At 37.7% G+C, this 19,830-nt stretch overlaps 1 protein-coding gene across 2 annotated transcripts in view; it reads left to right on the forward strand.

Moving 5' to 3' along the window:
- The window catches only part of CEP112 (centrosomal protein 112), a 3,283,222-nt gene that overhangs the window by 1,022,609 nt on the left and 2,240,783 nt on the right, over positions 1–19,830 (forward strand). For both annotated transcript variants that reach the window (XM_044085107.1, XM_044085108.1), the window contains exon 12: positions 2,930–3,073. In XM_044085107.1, coding sequence (XP_043941042.1) covers positions 2,930–3,073 — 144 coding nt within the window. The remainder of the gene's footprint in view (positions 1–2,929; positions 3,074–19,830) is intronic.

Genomic DNA, 19,830 nt, shown 5'->3' on the forward strand with positions numbered 1-19,830 from the left:
TGTGTCTGTAGAATGGAGAACAGCAACATTAATCCTCCTGCACAAAGGGAGGCCAGCAACTGACCCTTGGAACTACAGGCCCACAAGTCTAGCCAGCCTCATCTGCAAGGCCATAGAAAGAATTATCATGGACCGTATCAACAAGGACATAGGTGACCTCCAAATGCTGGTCCCAACCCAGTTTGGCTTTGGTAAGGGTGGATCATGCTTATTAAACCTGGTAGACTTCTTTGAGAATGTCACCAAAACCATGGACGAAGGTAAAACAATGCACACAGCCTATCTCAACCTTGCCAAAGTTTCTGTGGGAAATTTCCAATCTGGCATCATTGAGAAACTCTCCAAGATAGGAATTAACCCATACATTATTAGGTGGGTAGCCAACTAGCTCACCAACAGAGCACACTCTGTCAAAATTGGTGACTCCACCTCCACCAGTAGACCTGTCACTAGTGGAGTACCACTGGGTCTGTGCTGGGCCCCTTACTGTTTGGCATCTATTTCTCAGAAGTCCAGGCCAAAGTAGGGGGCCTTCAGCTCACCAAGTTCACTAATGATTGCAAATTGGGAGCAATCACTGAGTCCCCCAATGATGTCAACATATTACAAGAAGGGCTAACACAAACAAATGATCGGTGCCAAAGCAATGGTCTAAACTAAATGCTAAAAAATGCATTAGTATTCCTTTTTGCAAATCAGAATTGTCCTACCACCCTAATTTCCAACCCATTGGTGCGAGACTTTGGAACACAGTTTGCTAGCAATCTGAACTTTGACCACTAAGTTTTCACAGTGGTAAGGAAAGCCTTCTACATAGTGCACCTCATAAGCAAGGGCATAGCATCCAGGTCAAGGAATGTTATAATTCCACTGTACTTGACTCTCATCAGACCGTTAATAGAGTATAATGCACCCTTTTGCATGTCTCTCACCAGATACCTGCAGCAGCTGGAGAGAGACCTCAGAGGTTTCTCACTAAGAAAATACAGGGACTCCAAACCATGACCTACGTGGACAGACTGAAAGCCCTTTCACTTTACTCTGTATCTTACAGGCTGCTGAGAGGTGACTTGTGCCTAGCCTATTGGGCAATCTCCAACCCTGCCCTAATGGAAATGCTGCACAAGTGCAAGGAAAATGGCTCAAGACTCATTCACTACAGAGATCTCAATCTAGCTTGTGACATATTCAGATAATGCTGGAGAGACAGATATGTCTCCCAGAGAGTGCCTCTTCTCTGGAATAGACTCCCAATTCACATAAAACAGAGTGCCTCACCGACCCTATTTAAACACAACCTAGATAATTGAATGGAAGACCACAAATTTACCCCTGGGGTAGCCGGTGTTGATCACAGACCCACTCTTTTCATAAATTAGTTCTTAGTTACCCAAAAAAGAATGATACTTGCAATTAACATAGCTAGGCTTATACAAGCTCTAGGGGCACTAGCCTAGTAATCTCCTACGAACCTTTGAAAATAGCTGAAGCTGAAGGTGGTGGTGATATTCCAAAGGCATCGAACAGATAGGGAGGGAGCAGAATGAGAGGGGCAGCTATTGCAGGCAAGCTGTAACAGTTGACTCTGTAGACCGTACATTATTTTCTGTCCACTAGTATGTGTATTCATAATGAAGGCCCACAGCTTATTGAATAAATAAAGTCCAGTGAAGTATGCCATGTGATCCTTATCTGCAATAAAATCTGTATGTAATGTAAACACTGAGGTATGCCGAATATGATGAGATGTGGTAAGGCAGGCAGAAGTTATTAATAACTCTGATGGGTGATGCAACACTGTTAGCATTGCTTCTGCCCCATGGTGACCAAACACAGTCAGTAGGCATATCATATGCACTCTGGAATGCTCTATGGCTTCAGTTAATTCTCTGTATGCCCAAAAAAGTGTCAGATTATTTTCAGTATGAGATATTAGTAACATTTTCTGTATCTTAATTTTACGTCCAGGACTAATTTCATAACTAAGAAGTAGTGCTACTAGGGTTGACTGGACCCCCTTGGAGGCAGTGTGTGATGTAAACTTTGTCTGGCCATGCCTGAGATTATCTCAGCTTCTAATTTTGCTTCTTCTTCTGCCTTGTGTGATGTTGTACATTGAATGATAAAACCTGCTATATAGCCAGTGTTATCCCAAGTTACATCCCTTTCCTGTTATCTGAATTTAGTTGTTCCAACATGTATTATTAACTTATTTGGCTTGCTAGACAGAAAAGCCCTTAAATCTAGTGAAGTGACTTGCTCAGTGCATACCTTTCAACTGTCCAGGTCTTCACAGAATGTCCAGGTTGTTGCCTCTTATTTTTGTTTATTCTTCATAAATGTATGCTTTTCTAGCAACTTACTGAATGTTAAAGTCACTAAATAATGATATACATTAGATAGTCAGACTTCATATCCTTCAGACAAATGCATGCTAACATAAATCCTGTTATTGTAGCAGCTTTCTAAGTTTATAAGAGCAATATTTAAGATCGGTTCTTATTTTGGGTCCTTTGTCCCTGCAACTATTTTAGGCCTTATCCAGATTTCTTACAATATGAGGCTGAGAGAAGCAGAATGCACAACAGGAGACTCAGGGAATCAAACTCAAGAGTTATGTGCTGAATGAAACTCACTAGCAGTTTATACTGGGATTTGCCAGTGGTGCAAAACAAATATTCCAGATCACAATGTCCGTTTTATAGTTTTTATATAGTCGGACTCCAAAGCATCATGGGTGCATTTCCATATGTATTTCACTTGGTAACTCTATTGCTACCTCAGTATTCCAGCCTTCCACAAACATATTTAAAAAAAAAAAAAAAACAGCCCAGAAGGGAACTGAAAATGATCACTGACCAAGAAATTATTCAGTGTGGAATTCATACTTATTGATACCTATAAATTCTTGTGTCTTATTTTTATTTAGCTACTGAATGCAGTGGCAGAAATGGAACAGGAAAAGTTCACCCTTCAGAAGAAACACACTGAAAACATTCAGGAGTTACTTGATGAGACCAATAGTCGTCTTAGCAAAATGGAAGCCGAATATGCAGCACAGAGCAAGGCAACTGTAAGTAACTCTCTTAACCAACATATGTTTAGTGTCTTTGTTAGTCCACAGAGTAGTCATTTCAACCCTGATTATGTATCGTACAGTATTATGGAAAAATGAATAAACAGGCCTTGATGACATTTATGGCGTAGCCATTTTAGTCCAGAGAGTCATGAGACATGCACAGTTACATCATACTTTATTAAAATTGCATGCAACTACAATTTAGTGGCATTTAGGTATATAATGTGATGTTACTGTGAAGCGGCACGTAAAGGAAGAGGACACAGGTAAAAATCTAAAACCTAGTGTTTATGGCAGACTGTCAGAGATTTCTTCAAAGAATAAATTCATGGTGCATGGTGAAAGGCAGTCGGTGCTTTGTAGCGCCACTCATAATGCATTTGTTGAGCACTGAATGAAGTTGTTTGGCACATTGACAGTCTTTCATTGTGTTACAGTATAGCTGATTATGATTAAGTTTCTGATATAATTAGATAGTTATGTGACAGACTTGGATGTCAAAAATGAGATGGAGAATGAAGCTCAAGGTGTATCTTGACACCCATGTCAAGGACACATAACAGCTGGGTTAAGATCAGACAACCCCAGTCATGATTCTTTGTAGTGCATAGAACCTTACCCACTTCCATGTACTGCACAAAATTACAGACAAAGTTATGAGAGTGCTGCTATACAGCTTTCAATGCTGTAACACCGCTGCCACAAAGACAACGTCCACCTCAAACATCAAAATAGTGTAACACTTTAAAAATCTATTATGTCCTACATTGTGGTTTTTTTTTTTTTGTTTGATGGTTGAATGCAGTATTTAGCAGGGTTTTAAACTGCAAAAACAGCTAAGTTGGGCATACAAGTGGTCTTGGACAATAATTTTCTAATTTTTGAAAATCGGTTCTTCAGACAGACCAAAGAAGTGACAATGGGGGAAATATATGCCCCTATTTTTGCCAACATTGTTCTTACCCAATGGGAAAATCTTCATGTACTTGGTTCTAAATTCAAAGGTTCTTGGGTTTTATATGGTAGATGCCTGGACTATATTATTTTTTAGAGCGATAACCTTAGTAGGCTGGATGAATTTTTTCAGTATCTAAATCCAACTACCAGTTTTTTAACGTTTCAAATGGAGGTCCAGGAACAAAACGTAAACTATTTAGATGTGAGTATTTATAAGAACACGGTACTGCACAGGTTTGAATAAGCCTTGTATAGAAAACCAACATACTTAAATTCCCTCCTTCATTATGAGAGTTGTCACCCTATACACCAAAAGAAATCCCTTGTGAAGGGACTGTATGTTAGGATGCAAGAATGGTGACAAATAACCAAGTATATGCAAAAGAATTTGAAAAACTTCAAGGTATGTTAAAGAACAGGGGTTACCCAGAATCTTTTGTACAAAACATTGTTTCTGAAGTTTCTAGAAAGAGGGAGCAGGGCATGTACTAACCGTTACTTGGATCTGGTGTGGAATTTACTCCTGCTGGGCATAAGATAAGACTGCAAGAACCAAAGGAACAATTTCAAAGGTCCTTGATTCTTCCCTATAATTTACAGTTCACTGAGATACAGGGTATTGTGAGGCGAAACTGGAGTTTATTCATAGCCGACCAAGAATAGTTCAGTATAGTAGGTAACAAGCCTTGTATCATTTACAAAAAAAACATCAATTTAAGACATTATTAGAACTTACCCATTTAGAAAAAAGAGAAGGACATATGGTAAAGTGTGGAAACTGTTCTCAGTGTAAATTTATAGTAGAAGGGGATAGATTCAAGATACCAGGAGTGGATTACGTTAGGTTAACAAAAAGATATTTTTGTTATTCCAAGTGAGTGGTATACATGGCCAAATGCCAATTATGTGACAGCTATTACACAGGGAAAACTAAGAGAGCATTTAAAAATAGGATTTGCCAGCACCAATATGACATATATAGACAGGATGAAAAAATGCACTTAGTAAACATGTAAAATCAGCCCCTAGGCATCATTTTAAATATTGTTATTGATCATGTTGACCTAGGCCCTAGAGGGGATCCGAGTTATGATTAGTTAGAGTGCAAAGAACTTAAATGGCAGATTAGTTGTAATGCCACAGAGCCACCAGGTTTAAATGAAAATGTTTCCCTAGTCAGCTTCTTGAGGCTGAAGTCTGCCTATTATTTGTAATTATTTTTAGCAAGGTTAACTGTTATACAGGAAACAATTATTTCCACATTAACAGTGTGTGTTCTGTTTTATGTCAGATATATTTCTCTGGCATTATGGTTATGTGTTTGCTAGTTTTTCATTTTTCCTCATTGTTAATTTGATTCATAATGTGCCTACTTATATTTACACACCCTTGTGAATTTCTTGGCTGTTCTGTTTAGAACACAGGTTGGGGGTATTCATGATTTTACAAAGTCAGAAAAAATAAACTGTGAAAGAATTGCTGTTTAAAGTATTTATATTCTGTCAAGTTATATTCTATTAGCTAATCTTGTTCAAGTAATAAGATTTTTAGAGGCTTAGTAAGTTTTGCACACTAATGACAGGTGCTTTAGAGTTTTTACTTAAAAAGTATTTGGGCTACACAAAACATTTATTATATTTTTATGACTTAATGTGTATGGTTTTTCAAAAAACTGTAAAGGGCTCTTTACAGAGAGGGCACACTAATCAACTAGCTTCTTTGTTAACTTGACATGTGACTTGTTACTTGTATTTAAAGAGTTGTGTGCACAATGGCAGTTTTTTCTGATGATGAAGTCCATGTAATTGCACAAACGCGCTCATTGTTGTGGAATAAAAGAATCTTGGTTTCACTTCTGCCTTCTTCTTTTGGATTCTTGGTTGGATTACTTTATTATTTGTTACTTAGGTTTTAAAACTGGTTGAGCTTCAAGCTGCTCTTCTGTGGTGGCCACTGACCACTGTTAATGTTCTAACATGATACTACAGCTTAATAACAGTGAGGGGTACTTAACAAAAAATTGTTAACTCTCAGCCTGAAGTCAGAAAGTTGCTTAACAAGTCTGTCTTTTACCTGCTTTTGGAATGTAACTTGCGGTACTCCATATACTATAAAGGGTATTCGATATAGCTCATGAGATACTTCCATGCTTTATGGAGAGGTTCTTAGGCTCTGTTGTTAGACTCTGTTTATCTTTGTTTTTGTACCACACAATATCAATAGTAGTGGTCATAGACACTGAGATAACCAAAATTATTATTCTATTTTTCAGACCCTCCATCTAGCAGAAAAACTTTATTACAATTGTTCAGCCATTATATTGGGCAGCAGTGCTTACATCATGCTTGCTGCAGCACTTTACTGAATACAGTTACTGCAGCACAACAGGAATGGATATAGTCCCATGCATTGTTTAGACGTCAAGTACAACTAATATAGATGTAGCTGTGAGAGATAAAATAGATGAGAATTGCAGGAAAGAAAGCAACTCAATTTATGTCCTTAGCAGATTATCTGCCTTCCAACATGTTCAGACTTTCTTTGACACATGATCGTCTTCTAGAAAAGACCTTAGTATAGCTGACTTTTCTTAGTTGTGAACAATTATTCTGGGAGGCTGTGCTGATCATAGCTTCTTATGGTTCAGTTTTTATATTCAAACAGTTATTGTTAGATGATCCACAGCCATGGTAGTTGGTATGGAAGATTAACTTGTGTTATACATTTCTTATTTGTTTGTTTATGACAAGATTTTGGAACTGGGATTATTCGTGAAAAGTTCTTTTTTAATTTTCTGTTCTGCTGATGTTTCACCAGCTTGTCTTTTCAAATGTTTGAGGTACTTTAAACTAGGAATAGAATCCTGAAAATTCTGTCATGGTTCCAATCTTGCCTTATTTACAACACAGTGACTGCAGCAGTTAACCATTTTGAATAAGTGTTTGCTATGCCTCCCAGTCTATGTCAGACTTCTGTTTCTTGTGACTTGCTGTTGTGAGGTGCGGTACTTTTCTTTGTGAAGTGCTGTCAAATTGGGTGGTGGTAGAGCTATTAAACACTTGAAAGTCCTCCTTTGATTAATTGACTTAGACCCTAAAGGCATAAGCCATTCTGGATAATTTCCAAGAGCTAGAAGGCAACATAAGATGTTTATAAATGGAACTTGACATAGACCCAAGAAACAACGTCCTGGAAACAAACAAAAACTGAAATTTGACATGTAGCTTCTTTTAGAGTTTTTGCATTCATCCATCTACATCTATCCGCAACCCCTTTTTCCGTTTTTGTTCATGGGGTTGAGGTGTGGCTTTTAAATATACATTTTGTCTCTTTATGTTTCAGCATTTCAAGAGTACAAAAGAAAGTTGCTTTAGGAGTTTACATATAATTACTACACACTGGAAAACTCTAGCAGGTAAACAAAATAAGCAAAAATAAAAACTGGTTTAGATAAACGCAGAGTAAAGCTTCAATTATTAAAATAAAATGGCAAGCTTTCACAACAAATTGCTTTCTCAATTCAGTTTCCAAAAAGCAGCCGTAACAAAAATCCTTTTTTTACTAAATAACATGACAGGCATAAAGTCACATGTTAGATGTAAGATCACATTATCTTCACTAACACTTCTGCTGCAGTATTTTAAGCACTGGTTTCACGATATTAATCTCATTTAATCCAGGGTGCGTATCTGTGTGTAAAATATCAATCCACTTGTACTCTACATTTTCAGTTTTTGTTTTGATGTTCCCCTCTCTGAAATGTTCATGCACTAATTCTAGAACCATGAAAACAAAACCATGCTGTTGTCCCATAATTTATAAATGCTTATATAACGCACTGTTTTTTGTCCTAATATCAAATATATGATCACAAATATGATCTTTCAATTTATGATTTGTTTTACCAGCATGAAATGCTCTTTCTTCATTTCTCACAGGTAGTAAGATAAACCATATGCCAGCAAACATATTTAGATAATACTTTCTATTCATAACCAGATGTATAAAGTTATCCCTTCTTTTGCAAATATATTTACAAAAGGAATAGTTATAACATGGTGCAATCCATTTCTTTTGACTGACTATCTTATCCATTGTAGTATTTTCTTTTTCCTTATAGCATAGTTTGTGTTTCAAATTACTTGCTGTTTTTTAACTGATACATGGCAGTCCACCTATAAAATTAGTGGTTCTAAATCACACAGTGTATGCCACTGTCTTTTTGTCGCATGTCTTATTCTATATATATGCTTATTTTACAACAGACACTAAGAGTTTGCCCTTTGTTAATATTAGACTGCTCATCTTTAGTATCACTGATAGAGAGAGAGCACTGTCAGAGAAAGTAGGTTTTCCTCTGCTAGAACATTCCAGCATCACCTACCGCTGTATAAGTAAATCTTCCTGTTTATATCTCTAACTTTAACATCCACTTTCATGTGTTTTATCTGTTCATTTAGGATATCATCATTCGTATTGAGTCTTGCAGCCCTCATCCTGTTGGAATTGTGTGTAATTCTGAAAATGCTTAGTCTGTGGTGAGGGATGGTTAGGCCACTCTGCAGGACGTGCAAGCTGGCCTGCTCTATGCCGTATGACTGTCAGTGCTGGGGAATGATGGAACAGTACCACACCATAAGGAAAAAATTGTATTTGATATGTATGTTCCTCAAGCTGAGGAAGCCATCTCTTGTTTTGTTCATCCCCAGATAGTACAAATCAGTGGGATAGTGCTTGGTATTTCATAGATCCATCCTTCTGTTTAGTTCTGTAGTACACAGAACTGCTAACACCAGAATATACCATAGTCACAGCAGAACAAGCCTTCTGCAAATTAGGGTCTACTATCTAGAATGCTGTGCCTCCCAAACTAACAATAGCCAGTAACCTTACTTCCTTATCAAAAGAAATAAACATACATCTAACAGACAAATACAGGTATAATTGTTTCAGAGACACTGGATAGATCATTAACCAAATGAATGGTACACTCTCGCAATAAACCTGATCCACAGACTTCAGCTTACTACCAGTATATATATATATATATATATATATATATATATATATATATATATATATATATATATATATATATACACATAGCAATGCAGCTAAAGTAGTGTCAACCTCATTCATTTTCTGGTATAGTACTGAGTGGATACTTACCTGTAGGTACACCTATATATACTGTATACCCGGCTATAGCTTATATACCTCATGTATATAGTGTACTTATCAGTGTAGTCAGTGTACTGTCTGGTGTGCTGTGTAGCTGAGGCCTTATTTATGTTCTTAGATAATTACTGGGCATCCAGTCTAGGAAAAAAAACGAATGAGCCATGCTCACATTCCAAATTGCACCAAAACACTATCTGGTTTAAAGACTTGCTCAAGTTGAATGCTGAGGGAATCAAACCCTGTACCACAGGAAGGAAATAAGATAAATAATGTCAGTGATTGTTTTAACTTCTGCATTTTCACTTAGGAATGGTGATGAAAGCGATTCACAACTTCTTTTCACATTGCCCTAAATGACTTAGCCTAATAAATTTAACCATGTAGATAGATCTATGCCCATCCACAGACATAGGTGGCAAACATATGTAATGTCAAACTCAAAGCACTGACAAAAATGTTGGAACATACAGAAAGCAATAAATCTCAAACTAAAAAAATACTGAAAAAGGAAAACCATTTCCTTTCCTTATATTAACACTAAAATCCCTCATAAAACTACCCTGAAATTCATCTGAATAATGACAGTGTTATGGGAAGATTTTTATTAAGGTAAGCTCACCCCACAACCACCTTAGTAGTTGGTGCTAATCCTAACCCTGCCCCTTCCCCAACCCTAATCCTACACCTTATCTTAATAAAAATCTTCCTGTAATGCTGCCACAACACAAGACACACACATACACACGGCCCTTATCTCTAACCTATCCCAGACCCTAACCCTAACTCACAAACACTCTCACCCACCTCCCCTCAGGCCCAATCACTTATCTTGGGAAAACCTAACTTCTACATTTACACGGCTTGGCTATCTGTACCATTGAAATTATATAACACTCCCTGCGTTTGTCAAACAAATAGTTGTTTGACAAAACAAAGTCGAGCCATCAATATACCTGTATGTATATGTATATATGTATGTGTGTGTGTGTGTGTGTGTGTGTGTGTGTGTGTGTGTGTGTGTGTGTGTGTGTGTGGATATAAAATGTGTGTGTGCACATGTGTAATCTACCTTTCTTCAGTAACCATTTATGTGCTGAGGACTAGCTATTTATGTAACACCATTAACATCTGTCCTTCCCTTGCCTCTGTATGACTGCTACATCTTCAGCCTCCACAAGAGGTCACTGCATTCACTGTTCTGTCATGAAACTACATAATGACAGGAGAACAGCTCTCACAGCCCATCCTTTCTTTGGCTAGACTTTTGACTTCACAGGCATTTCCAATACCTTGATGTTATCATTATGGATTGCTTTTTTTTCTGCAGTAATACAACACCCCATTTAATTTTTACTTTTTCGCTTTGTTTGTTCAAGCTAGGTGAAAATGTAATTTTCAATACGTTTTCGTTATTGTCACAAATGAATGCTTTTCTATGCATAATTATATTCTTTTATTTTCTTTTTTATGTTTCAAATTAGGTAAGATTTCAATATATATATATATATATATATATATATATATATATATATATGTCCTAACCCAGGGAGTGTTCTTTTTGCAGCCTTCTCCCAAGACTACACATTTTAGGGGGTTCCTGAAGTCATATTTTGAGCTTATTATATCAGTTAAGGTGTGTGTTCTTTTTATTGCTTTAAAAAGAGATGCAAAAAACACAGCACTATTGTCTGAGTTGTGCTGAATCTCTGTGGAAAAATGCAAATTCTCTGAAAAACCATCTGGCTTAATTTCCTAGTCTTCATAATTATATTATGCTTTTATAGGTCATTGGCCAGCCACTTCTTTCAGTAAAAGAGAACAACATGAGAACAACAGAACTGAAGGTGGTGATACAAAGTGAATGAACTGGGGGAGGGAGCAGAGCTATTGCTAGTGAAGGACTAGAACAGGCATACTGAAGAGGTAACAGGTTCAGTAACAGTAAAGTACAGTTTTGTACCTACCATAAATGTAGATGTTCGAGTGTTCACACTGCTGCAGTCATTACACTTGGGTTATCCTGCCGTCAGGCAGTCCCGCAGTCGGCCTGACTTCCAAAGTCTTGGTCCGGCGTCGGTTGCTGTCACTTCTTCCCTGATGTCAGTGCTCCAGGGGTATATAAGATGCATCCAATGTCATTTTCTTCAGTTTTTCTTGCCCCAGATGTCAAGTGCCCCCAAGTAGGTAGGCAATACATATTGTTAATCAAAAATATACAATAAAAACAATACCTTCAGTTACCAGCAAATACACTCCAAAGGTTGTATAGGATAGAAAGGTATAGATAAGTCCAGCTAGTTCAGAGGGGATGGAGGGAGGGTAACCTGGACTGCAGCAGTGTGAACACTCGAACATCTACATTTATGGTAGGTACAAAACTGCACAATGTTCATCGTGTTACACTGCTGCAGTCATTACACTTGGGTAAAATCCCAAAGCTGAGGTTGGGTGGCTGGTCTATAAAGAGTTAGTATTGGCTATGAGGCCCTGCAGAACTGCAGTGGCAAATCCTGCTCTGGATTTAGAGTAAAGAGGCAGGTGGTAATGCTTGGTAAAGGTGTGCACTGAACTCCAAGTTGCAGGCTCCAAAATTTCCTTGGTAGGTACTCCTCTGAGAAAGGGTGTTGAAGTGGCTGTTGCCCTGGTGGAATGTGGCCTAATGTTATTTGGGACTGATTTTCCATGCTGTGTGTAGCAGTACCGAATACAGCGTCCTATCCATTTGGATATAATCTGCTTTGAGATAGCCTTGCCCTGTGATCCTGCAGCATATGTTACAGACAGTTGCTCAGTCTTCCTGAAAGCCTTTGTTTTGTCCAAGTAGAAGCGTAGCTGCCTGTGTATGTCCAAAGAATGCAGAAGTTTCTCCCCTTTATTCTGGGGGTTTGGATAAAAAGTTGGCAAATGGATGGTTTGGTTAAGAGCCACACTAGATACCACCTTTGGCATAAAGGTAGGGCTTGTCCTTAAAGATACCCTGTCCTGATGAAAAATTATAAAAGGTTCCACTGCCATTAATGCCTGTAGCTCTGAGACTCTTCGTACTGAAGTTACTGCCAGGAGCAGAGCTGTTTTCCATGATAAAATTTTAGATTGGCTGTATTGGCTAGCTCAAAAGGTGGTAGGGTCAGTTTTTCCAAAACGAAATTGAGGTCCCAAGTTGGTGTTGGTGCTCTCCGGGGCAGTCTTATGTTTTTAGCCCCTCTGAGGTACTGCTATAGCAAGGGATGAGAGAATAAAGGAGGATCAGTGTTGTAATGTGCTGAAATGCTGAAATGGCAGAGGCGTGGATCTTAATTGATGAGAAGGATAGGCCTCTGTCCAGCATCTCAGTTAAGTATTGAAAAATCTGAGGAATGTTTGGAACAAGAGGGTCAAGGCTTTGAGCCTGGTTCCAGGCGCAGAATCTCTTCCATTTTTCTGAGTAAGCTTTCCTGGTGCTAGGCCTCTTGGCCTCCAAAATGACATCCATAACAGCTTTAGAGAGAGGTGTTGTCTGTTTGATTAATGTATCTGCCATGCAGCCAGGTTTAGGGTTTTGAGCTGACCGTGCAGGATCTGATTGTTTTGTTGAGTCAGAAGGTGTGGAGTTTGAGGCAAAATCCATGGTGGGCCTTGAGCCAAGTTCCTTAAGATAGGGAACCAGTGCTGGTGTGGCCAGTCTGGAGCAGTCAGGATCATCTCTGGTTTTTCTTGTCTGGCTTTTAGGAGTACCTTTGAAAGGAGAGGCAGTGGCAGGAAGGCATAAACTTTTAGGTTTTTCCAGCTGAACAGAAGAGCATCCACTTTCCATGCTTGTTTGTGATAAGTCCTTGTGCAGAATTTTTGTAATTGGAAATTCAGTGGGGAGGCAAAAAGATCTATGTCTGGGTATCCCCACTTTTGTGTTACCATGCTGAAGATTTGTGGATTCAATTTCCATTCGTGAGGGTCCATGATATTTCTGCTTAGATCGTCTGCCAGAGTATTTTTCTTTCCTGGCAGGAATTGTGCTTGCAGGTGAACTTGATACGTTAGAGCAGTGTTCCACAAGGTCATGGCTTGCCTGCATAGGGGATAAGAATGAGTGCCCCCTTGCTTATGTACCACATTACTGTGGTGTTGTCTGTCTTTAATAGTAATTGTCCTGGATGCAGGAGGTCCTTGAAAGCTGTTAGGGCATTTTTTACAGCCAACATCTCTTTTTGATTGATGTGAAGATGCATCTGGTCTGTGGTCCACTTGCCCTGAATGCATTTTCCTGCCATGTGTGCTCCCCAGGCGTAATTTGAAGCATCTGTTGTTAGGGAGTTTGCCTGGCTGTGGTTTGGGTAAAAGGCTGACCCTTGTTTAGGTGACATGCCTGTGCCCACCATCAAAACTCCTGTTGTAGGCAGGGAATCATTGGTATTACTGCTTCTAAACTGTGAGAGTGTTGAGTCCAAACACTTTTCAGGTACCATTGTAATTTCATCACATGCAGTCTAGCATATGGTATTAGTAGTATGCAGGATGCCATGAATCCCAGGGCCTGCAGAATTTTTCTTGCAGGGAGATGGGATTTTCTTGCCAGCAATTGAAAATATTGAGTTAGTTGAACTTGTTTGTCTGGCGTGAGGTAAGCCATCTGGGCCGTTGTATTTAAGCTGGCACCCAGGAATATAATCTGTTGTGAGGGCACTAGTTTTGACTTCTTTTCATTTACTGTATACCCTAGAGAAATTAGCAACCGTTTTACAAATGCCAGATGCTGTAGAAGAATGTCCTTTGTCTCTGCTTGAATGAGGCACTCGTCCAGGTATGGATATATTTGAATTCCTTTTTGTCTGCAAAATGCAATTACTGGTGCCAGGCACTTTGTGAAGACCCTGGGCACAGTAGATAAGCCAAAGGACAGTGCAGAGAATTGGTAGTGCATTGTACCAACTTTGAATCTGAGGTATCTTCTGCAATTTTGTCTGATAGAGACATGCAGGTATGCCTCTTTGAGGTCCAGAGTGACAAGCCAAGCCTTCTTGCCCAGCATGGGTAGAAGCTGCTGTAATGTCAACATTTTGAATTTCAGAATATCCAGGTAAGTATTCAGAATTGAAAGGTCTAGTATGGGCCTCCAGGCCTTGTCCTTTCTGGGGACCAGGAAGAATCTTGAGTAAAATCCTTGTCCTTGTTCCTGTTGTGGTACATTTTGAATAGCTCTCATGTTCATGAAGGCTGAAATTTGTTTTTGTGCCTCTGCCCATTGATTTTGTGGCAGGTCTGGCATTCCTTTTAGCCTTGGTAAAGTATGAAAGTGGAATCTGTAACCTTGAGACACAATATTCAGGACTCATTTGTCTTGGGTGATTGTTTGCCAGTTTTGAGAAAAAAGTGTTAGTTTTGCCCCTAAGGGGGCTTCCAAAAGGGACGTGCTTGGCGTACGAAGGGGAAAGTCATTGTGACTGTTTCCTGTAAGGTTGAGACTTGTCCTCACCACCTTTTGGGGTTGAGGTGCCCCACTGTCGTTGTCTGTTTGAGCCTTGGGGTTGAGATCTGCCTCTTGGGCGTCTGTATCTGCCTCTCTGTGGCCTGTCTGATACTGGAAAGGACAAATTCTTTGTTGGGCCAATTTCTGCTAAACCGAGGTGGCTGTACCTGTAAGAAATCCCTGACTGTTTGCATAGATTTAGCTTTATCCTCCATTTCTTCATTAAGTGTACATTTTCATTCGCCCGTCACCCTAATAACTTGATGACAACCATGTTTCTCATACATGTATCAACCACTAACAAACTGCAAATATGAGCCAAAACACTGTCAAATAATAAATATAATATATATATATATATATATATATATATATATATATATATATATATATATAATATTGTGATCTAAAAACATAATTCATGATGCTGTAGTGACAAATAAACCTGTGCATCTTAAAAAATACATATGCATACCTAATTCATGCTGAACACATTGAACAGTACATTTAAAATAAATATATAGTACACATTTAAACCTAATATGTAAACTAAGCTTTAACGTTCCAGGGCTTTTAATTTCAAGATACTTCCCAAAGATAGCATACCATTTAAACCTGGCCAAGAATGTGCACCCAAACGAATACGTGTATGAGAAACATGGTTGTCATCAAGTTATTAGGGTGACGGGCGAATGAAAATGTACACTTAATTTGATCATGGCTTTTTAAATGAAAAGGAAATCATGTACTTTGTCAGAGGAAGTTTGTCACTTAGTACAAATGAAAGCGCTTACCTACTTGTTTACAAGCGTATATTGTAAATTTATTTACACGCTAGTTAAGCTGTTTTAAGCTGATTTTAACTTATTAAAACGTTTTTCTTGCCAGTCCGGATCCGTTTTTGACTTTTTTGGTTTCCTAATCCTTGTCCACTACTGCTGTCCCGGTGCCATTAACACACTTTTTTTTGTGTGCTCTTCATCATACATTGTGCTTGGTTTGTAGCCATACCATAATAAAGGCTGCCTTTAAATAAAAGCCACCCAGTAGGTGTAGGTTTTGTATGAGTACTGACCAGAAGAGTACAGATGTTATCACATTTCCCTTCCATTATTCACAAGCTACACTGTAGTAGCATTAATACCAATGTAATAAAAACACAAGTCTTAAATGTATTATTTGTATATTAAGTGCAATTGTTCAGCACAAGCCTCTTATTTATACACTTAGTGTCACTATCATAGTAGAGTATCATTTATAAAGGTATCTTCATTTCTAGTCTATGCCCCATGAACGTGGTACTTTCTTGGGGTTACTCTGTCTCAGTAAGGCCTTGATATTACTCTCCATCTTCCCTGACTGAATGCTAAAATTAAAACATACTTTATAAATGTTTCCACAAGGTCTGTCAGACAAACTGCATCTCAGTGAGTGCAAACAGACGAACATGGCTTGTAGCTGCATTTATGACTGGTTGAGTGGATGAGACCTGAGTGAGAAGTAAAGACAGGTGATGCTTTATTAAAGGAACAAATTGTATTCATAAGAAGTCAGAGGAAAATTTAAATGTTCCTTTTGTGGAGACTTTACCAGCAGTTATAGGAGTTATTGTATTTGGGATTCAGATCAGTTTTTCAAATGCATATTAGTCAAACACAGTGTCATTTGAAAATATAATTACTAAAACTGCATTTGGCCCTTTAATAGAAACCTCTTTTCTCATGTGTCGCCGACATTATAATAATCTCTGGAGTCACTGCACTGTGATGATAAGAAGAAATACCTTATTTTAATATTTCATGCCATATCACAGATATTCCAAACTTTAATCGGGACTTCTCTATGTTGTACAAAAGTATGTGTAATGTCCAAGTCCTGAAATAGAGTAACAGACTAGTCAGGATTAGTTTTTCTGCCTTATACACAATGAGTGCTGGATAGGCTGTGGCTCCTTCATGACTTTATACCTGATTAAGAGAGATAATCATAGAATTAAATAAGCAAATTACCAAAATTACAGGTTCCATTTAGGAAACTGGCCTAGTCCTTTAAGTTTGATTGGGTCATGGGTGGATGGTTGCTTGCATCTGAATTGTTCATAAGGGAGCAGACAGGGTGGAAGAGGTGGTGTGGAGCTGGCAAAACTTTGAAAAATAAAACTTTCTTTAAAATAAAATACAAATTTTTAATTGATGTCCAAAGAGGAAAACGCTTGCAGGCTTCTCCTTCATTTTGCTTCCTTTTCCTACCAATATCACTCTTCAGAGTTGCATGTGCTTTTGGCTGCTTATTGTGACAGCCTTACTGGTCACGTAGCAGTAATCTCTTCACTGAGTAGGAATCCAGCTTTTGCTGATTTTACTTCATGTTTTGGCTAGTCATTTCTTATTGGCACTAGTAACACTGGACACAGATGCTTAGTAAATGTAACCATCAACTGTTTTTCATTCATATGGTGTGCCTTTTTGCCTGACTTATTTTAACATCTAGATTGAAATGCTTGATTTCAGAAATTATATTAGTCCTCTTTTCCTGCATATGGCAGCAATTGAAGTTCGCATTTTTGTACTTTGATACAAGACCAAGCCATTTGTCCATAATTTTCTTTTGTGGACCACATGTAATTCACTCTTCTCTCTCTGTATCGTATCAAATTCACATCGCAGTCAACATGCAGTTAAATAGAAGCAAAACCTGTTGGTATATAATGCCTTACATCAATATGCTAAACAGAAAGACCCCCCTCCACAACTAAACCTTCTTGCACTCCGCTGGTTATTTGCTTCTCACTCGGAGAGCCTCAACTGTCAATCTTTACTTCTTTCTCTCCTGCTCATCAGGACCCCCTTTCAAATTTCCTAATTCTTTACCCTCCCTTTTAAGCATTCTTTTAGAACATTCAAAAAAATCTTTTTTCATCACTCATTTCTCTATAAAATTTATATCCAAGTACTTTATTTTCCTTTCCTTTCAGAATTATTTAATTCACACAAACACACCATCTTTATAAGATATTCCTTTTTATTACCTTCATAAATACCATTTTCATACATTTTATACACATTCTTTCTTTACTTTTACCAGCATCTTTCAAGTTATACATAAATCCTTTTATTGTTTTCCTTGCATGCTATTCAACATGATTCCCAGTCCAGGTAAGATTCTCTCTGTCATTGATATATGCTCTTTAAAAGAGTCTGTCTGTCTCCCTCTTCCCTTTCTTAAGTCTATGCCTGTTCATTAATTTAATACTTTATCTTGCTTTAAACACCTCACTATTCACCGCAAATTCATTTCCTATTGATAGATGGTCAGAAAAAAAAACACTTCAAGTGTGCAGTTGCTTGCAAAGTTCTTGAAGATAACATGCGGTCAGTTTCTGACTTTTAATTACCCCTTTTTATACTTATATTTTGGCTTATCATTTTCTAATTTTTTTTTACTGATAGTGATAACCATACATACTTTGCCTTTTTTTCCTCATCTCCTATCAGTTTTTCACAGATTGCAGTTTAAATCATCTAGTATTATGTCCATGTTAATTTCAAAGTATTTGTTTAATCTTGTGAATACTTCTTTCCTTTCTTTTCCAGTATGGTATGCATTAACTGCTGTTAATCTAACACATTTCTGTATATCCAAATGTACAACCCTTTCTGGATAGAGAGTTGTTACTTCCGATATCTGGTCATCACTTCCACTCCATAAAACCGCTATTCCAGAACATTTTTCAATACCAGAACTCTATTTAACTGTGCTTCCCCAGTATTGTTCATTTTCTGTCTTTTTTATTTCTCATGAAAGACTTGTGTCAAATAATATAATTATTTCACTACTGCAACCTTTACACCACTCTAATGCTGTTGGCCTTGTAATATCATTCTGTATTTGGTTCACATTCATGGATAATTCTCTGAAGTTATTCTTTTCATTTTTTATTCCACTTTCCCTCACAGTTAGCAAATTATTCCTTTCTTACACCTTATTCTCACTTTTATTGAACCTTTTTTTGCCTTTCTTCTATAGTAAATTCATTGTTTTATAAAGCAGTAAAGGCATCTTCAGTGATATTTTCTTGATCTTTGTTAGCACGTGATGTTGCATCACTCTTCACAATAGTGTCTACTACTGTATCATATCCCTGTAATCTATTACCTTCTATTGATCCTCTGTTCATTTTCTTATTCACTAAATTTTAACTAATTTTCCTTACTTTCACTATTTTGCTGGCAATCAAGCCAACAGTATCCCTGCTTTTTGCATTTTGTACACATATGTTCATAATCTTTAGCTAAATGTTCTTTTTATCCACAAACATTGCAGCTATGTTTTGGACACCTGTTAATCAGGTGTTCACTAAAACAAAAAAAACAACCCCCCCCCCCCCAAAAAAAAAAAAATGAAAACACATTTTAGGTTGTCCCAAATACTATACAGTGGTTTGTACCCAATTTATATTAATATCGTATTATGTGCTTTGTAACATTATTTTCCACACTTAAAGCAGTCCAGACATCTCACATCCCAGTCCAAATATTTCTTTCAACTTTCTTTTTAACTGCAGAAAAGCTTTTTGGAGACAGATAAAAAAACTATAGAAAACATCTTTTTCCCCAAAAAATATTCACTGCACAATAATTAGTTTCCTTGGTTCTGCAATTGTAGAAATAAAAGCAAATGTGTTCCATAGATGTTCCTGTTTTTTAATTCCATTAAGTTCTTAAACTTCATTAACAACATCAAAGTCTCAGATGTCACTGTAGAAATTTTTTCCTTTCTCAAATGTATTATGGATATAACATCTGCTGGTGAAAATACCAGTGGACTAGCTATATTGTGCCAATGAATGTACCTTTTTAGAGTTTGCCATTCTTTGCTGTAAATCCACACAGTCGGTCATTGTTTTTGCCTTATTCTTTTCTGAACTCTTGCATCTGCATCTAGTTTTACAGCCATAACATCTTAATAAATATTTCACTGTGTTACTTTCCCTAGTGTACTTACAATCTTCCTATTTTGTTGTACCTTAGTCGCTTCTATTTGCTGTTCCTCAACAGCACCCAGGGATGTCTGGAACCAGCTTATCACTGCCGTTTTGGTAGGTTTATCCTCCTCAGTCATTTTTTGCAGTGTACTCTTATCAAGACCATCAGCAGACAAACTTTCAAGT

This window comes from Protopterus annectens, chromosome 10.part0 (genome assembly GCF_019279795.1).
Source record: "Protopterus annectens isolate FY-2018-M chromosome 10.part0, PAN1.0, whole genome shotgun sequence".
Lineage (NCBI taxonomy): Eukaryota > Metazoa > Chordata > Ceratodontiformes > Protopteridae > Protopterus > Protopterus annectens.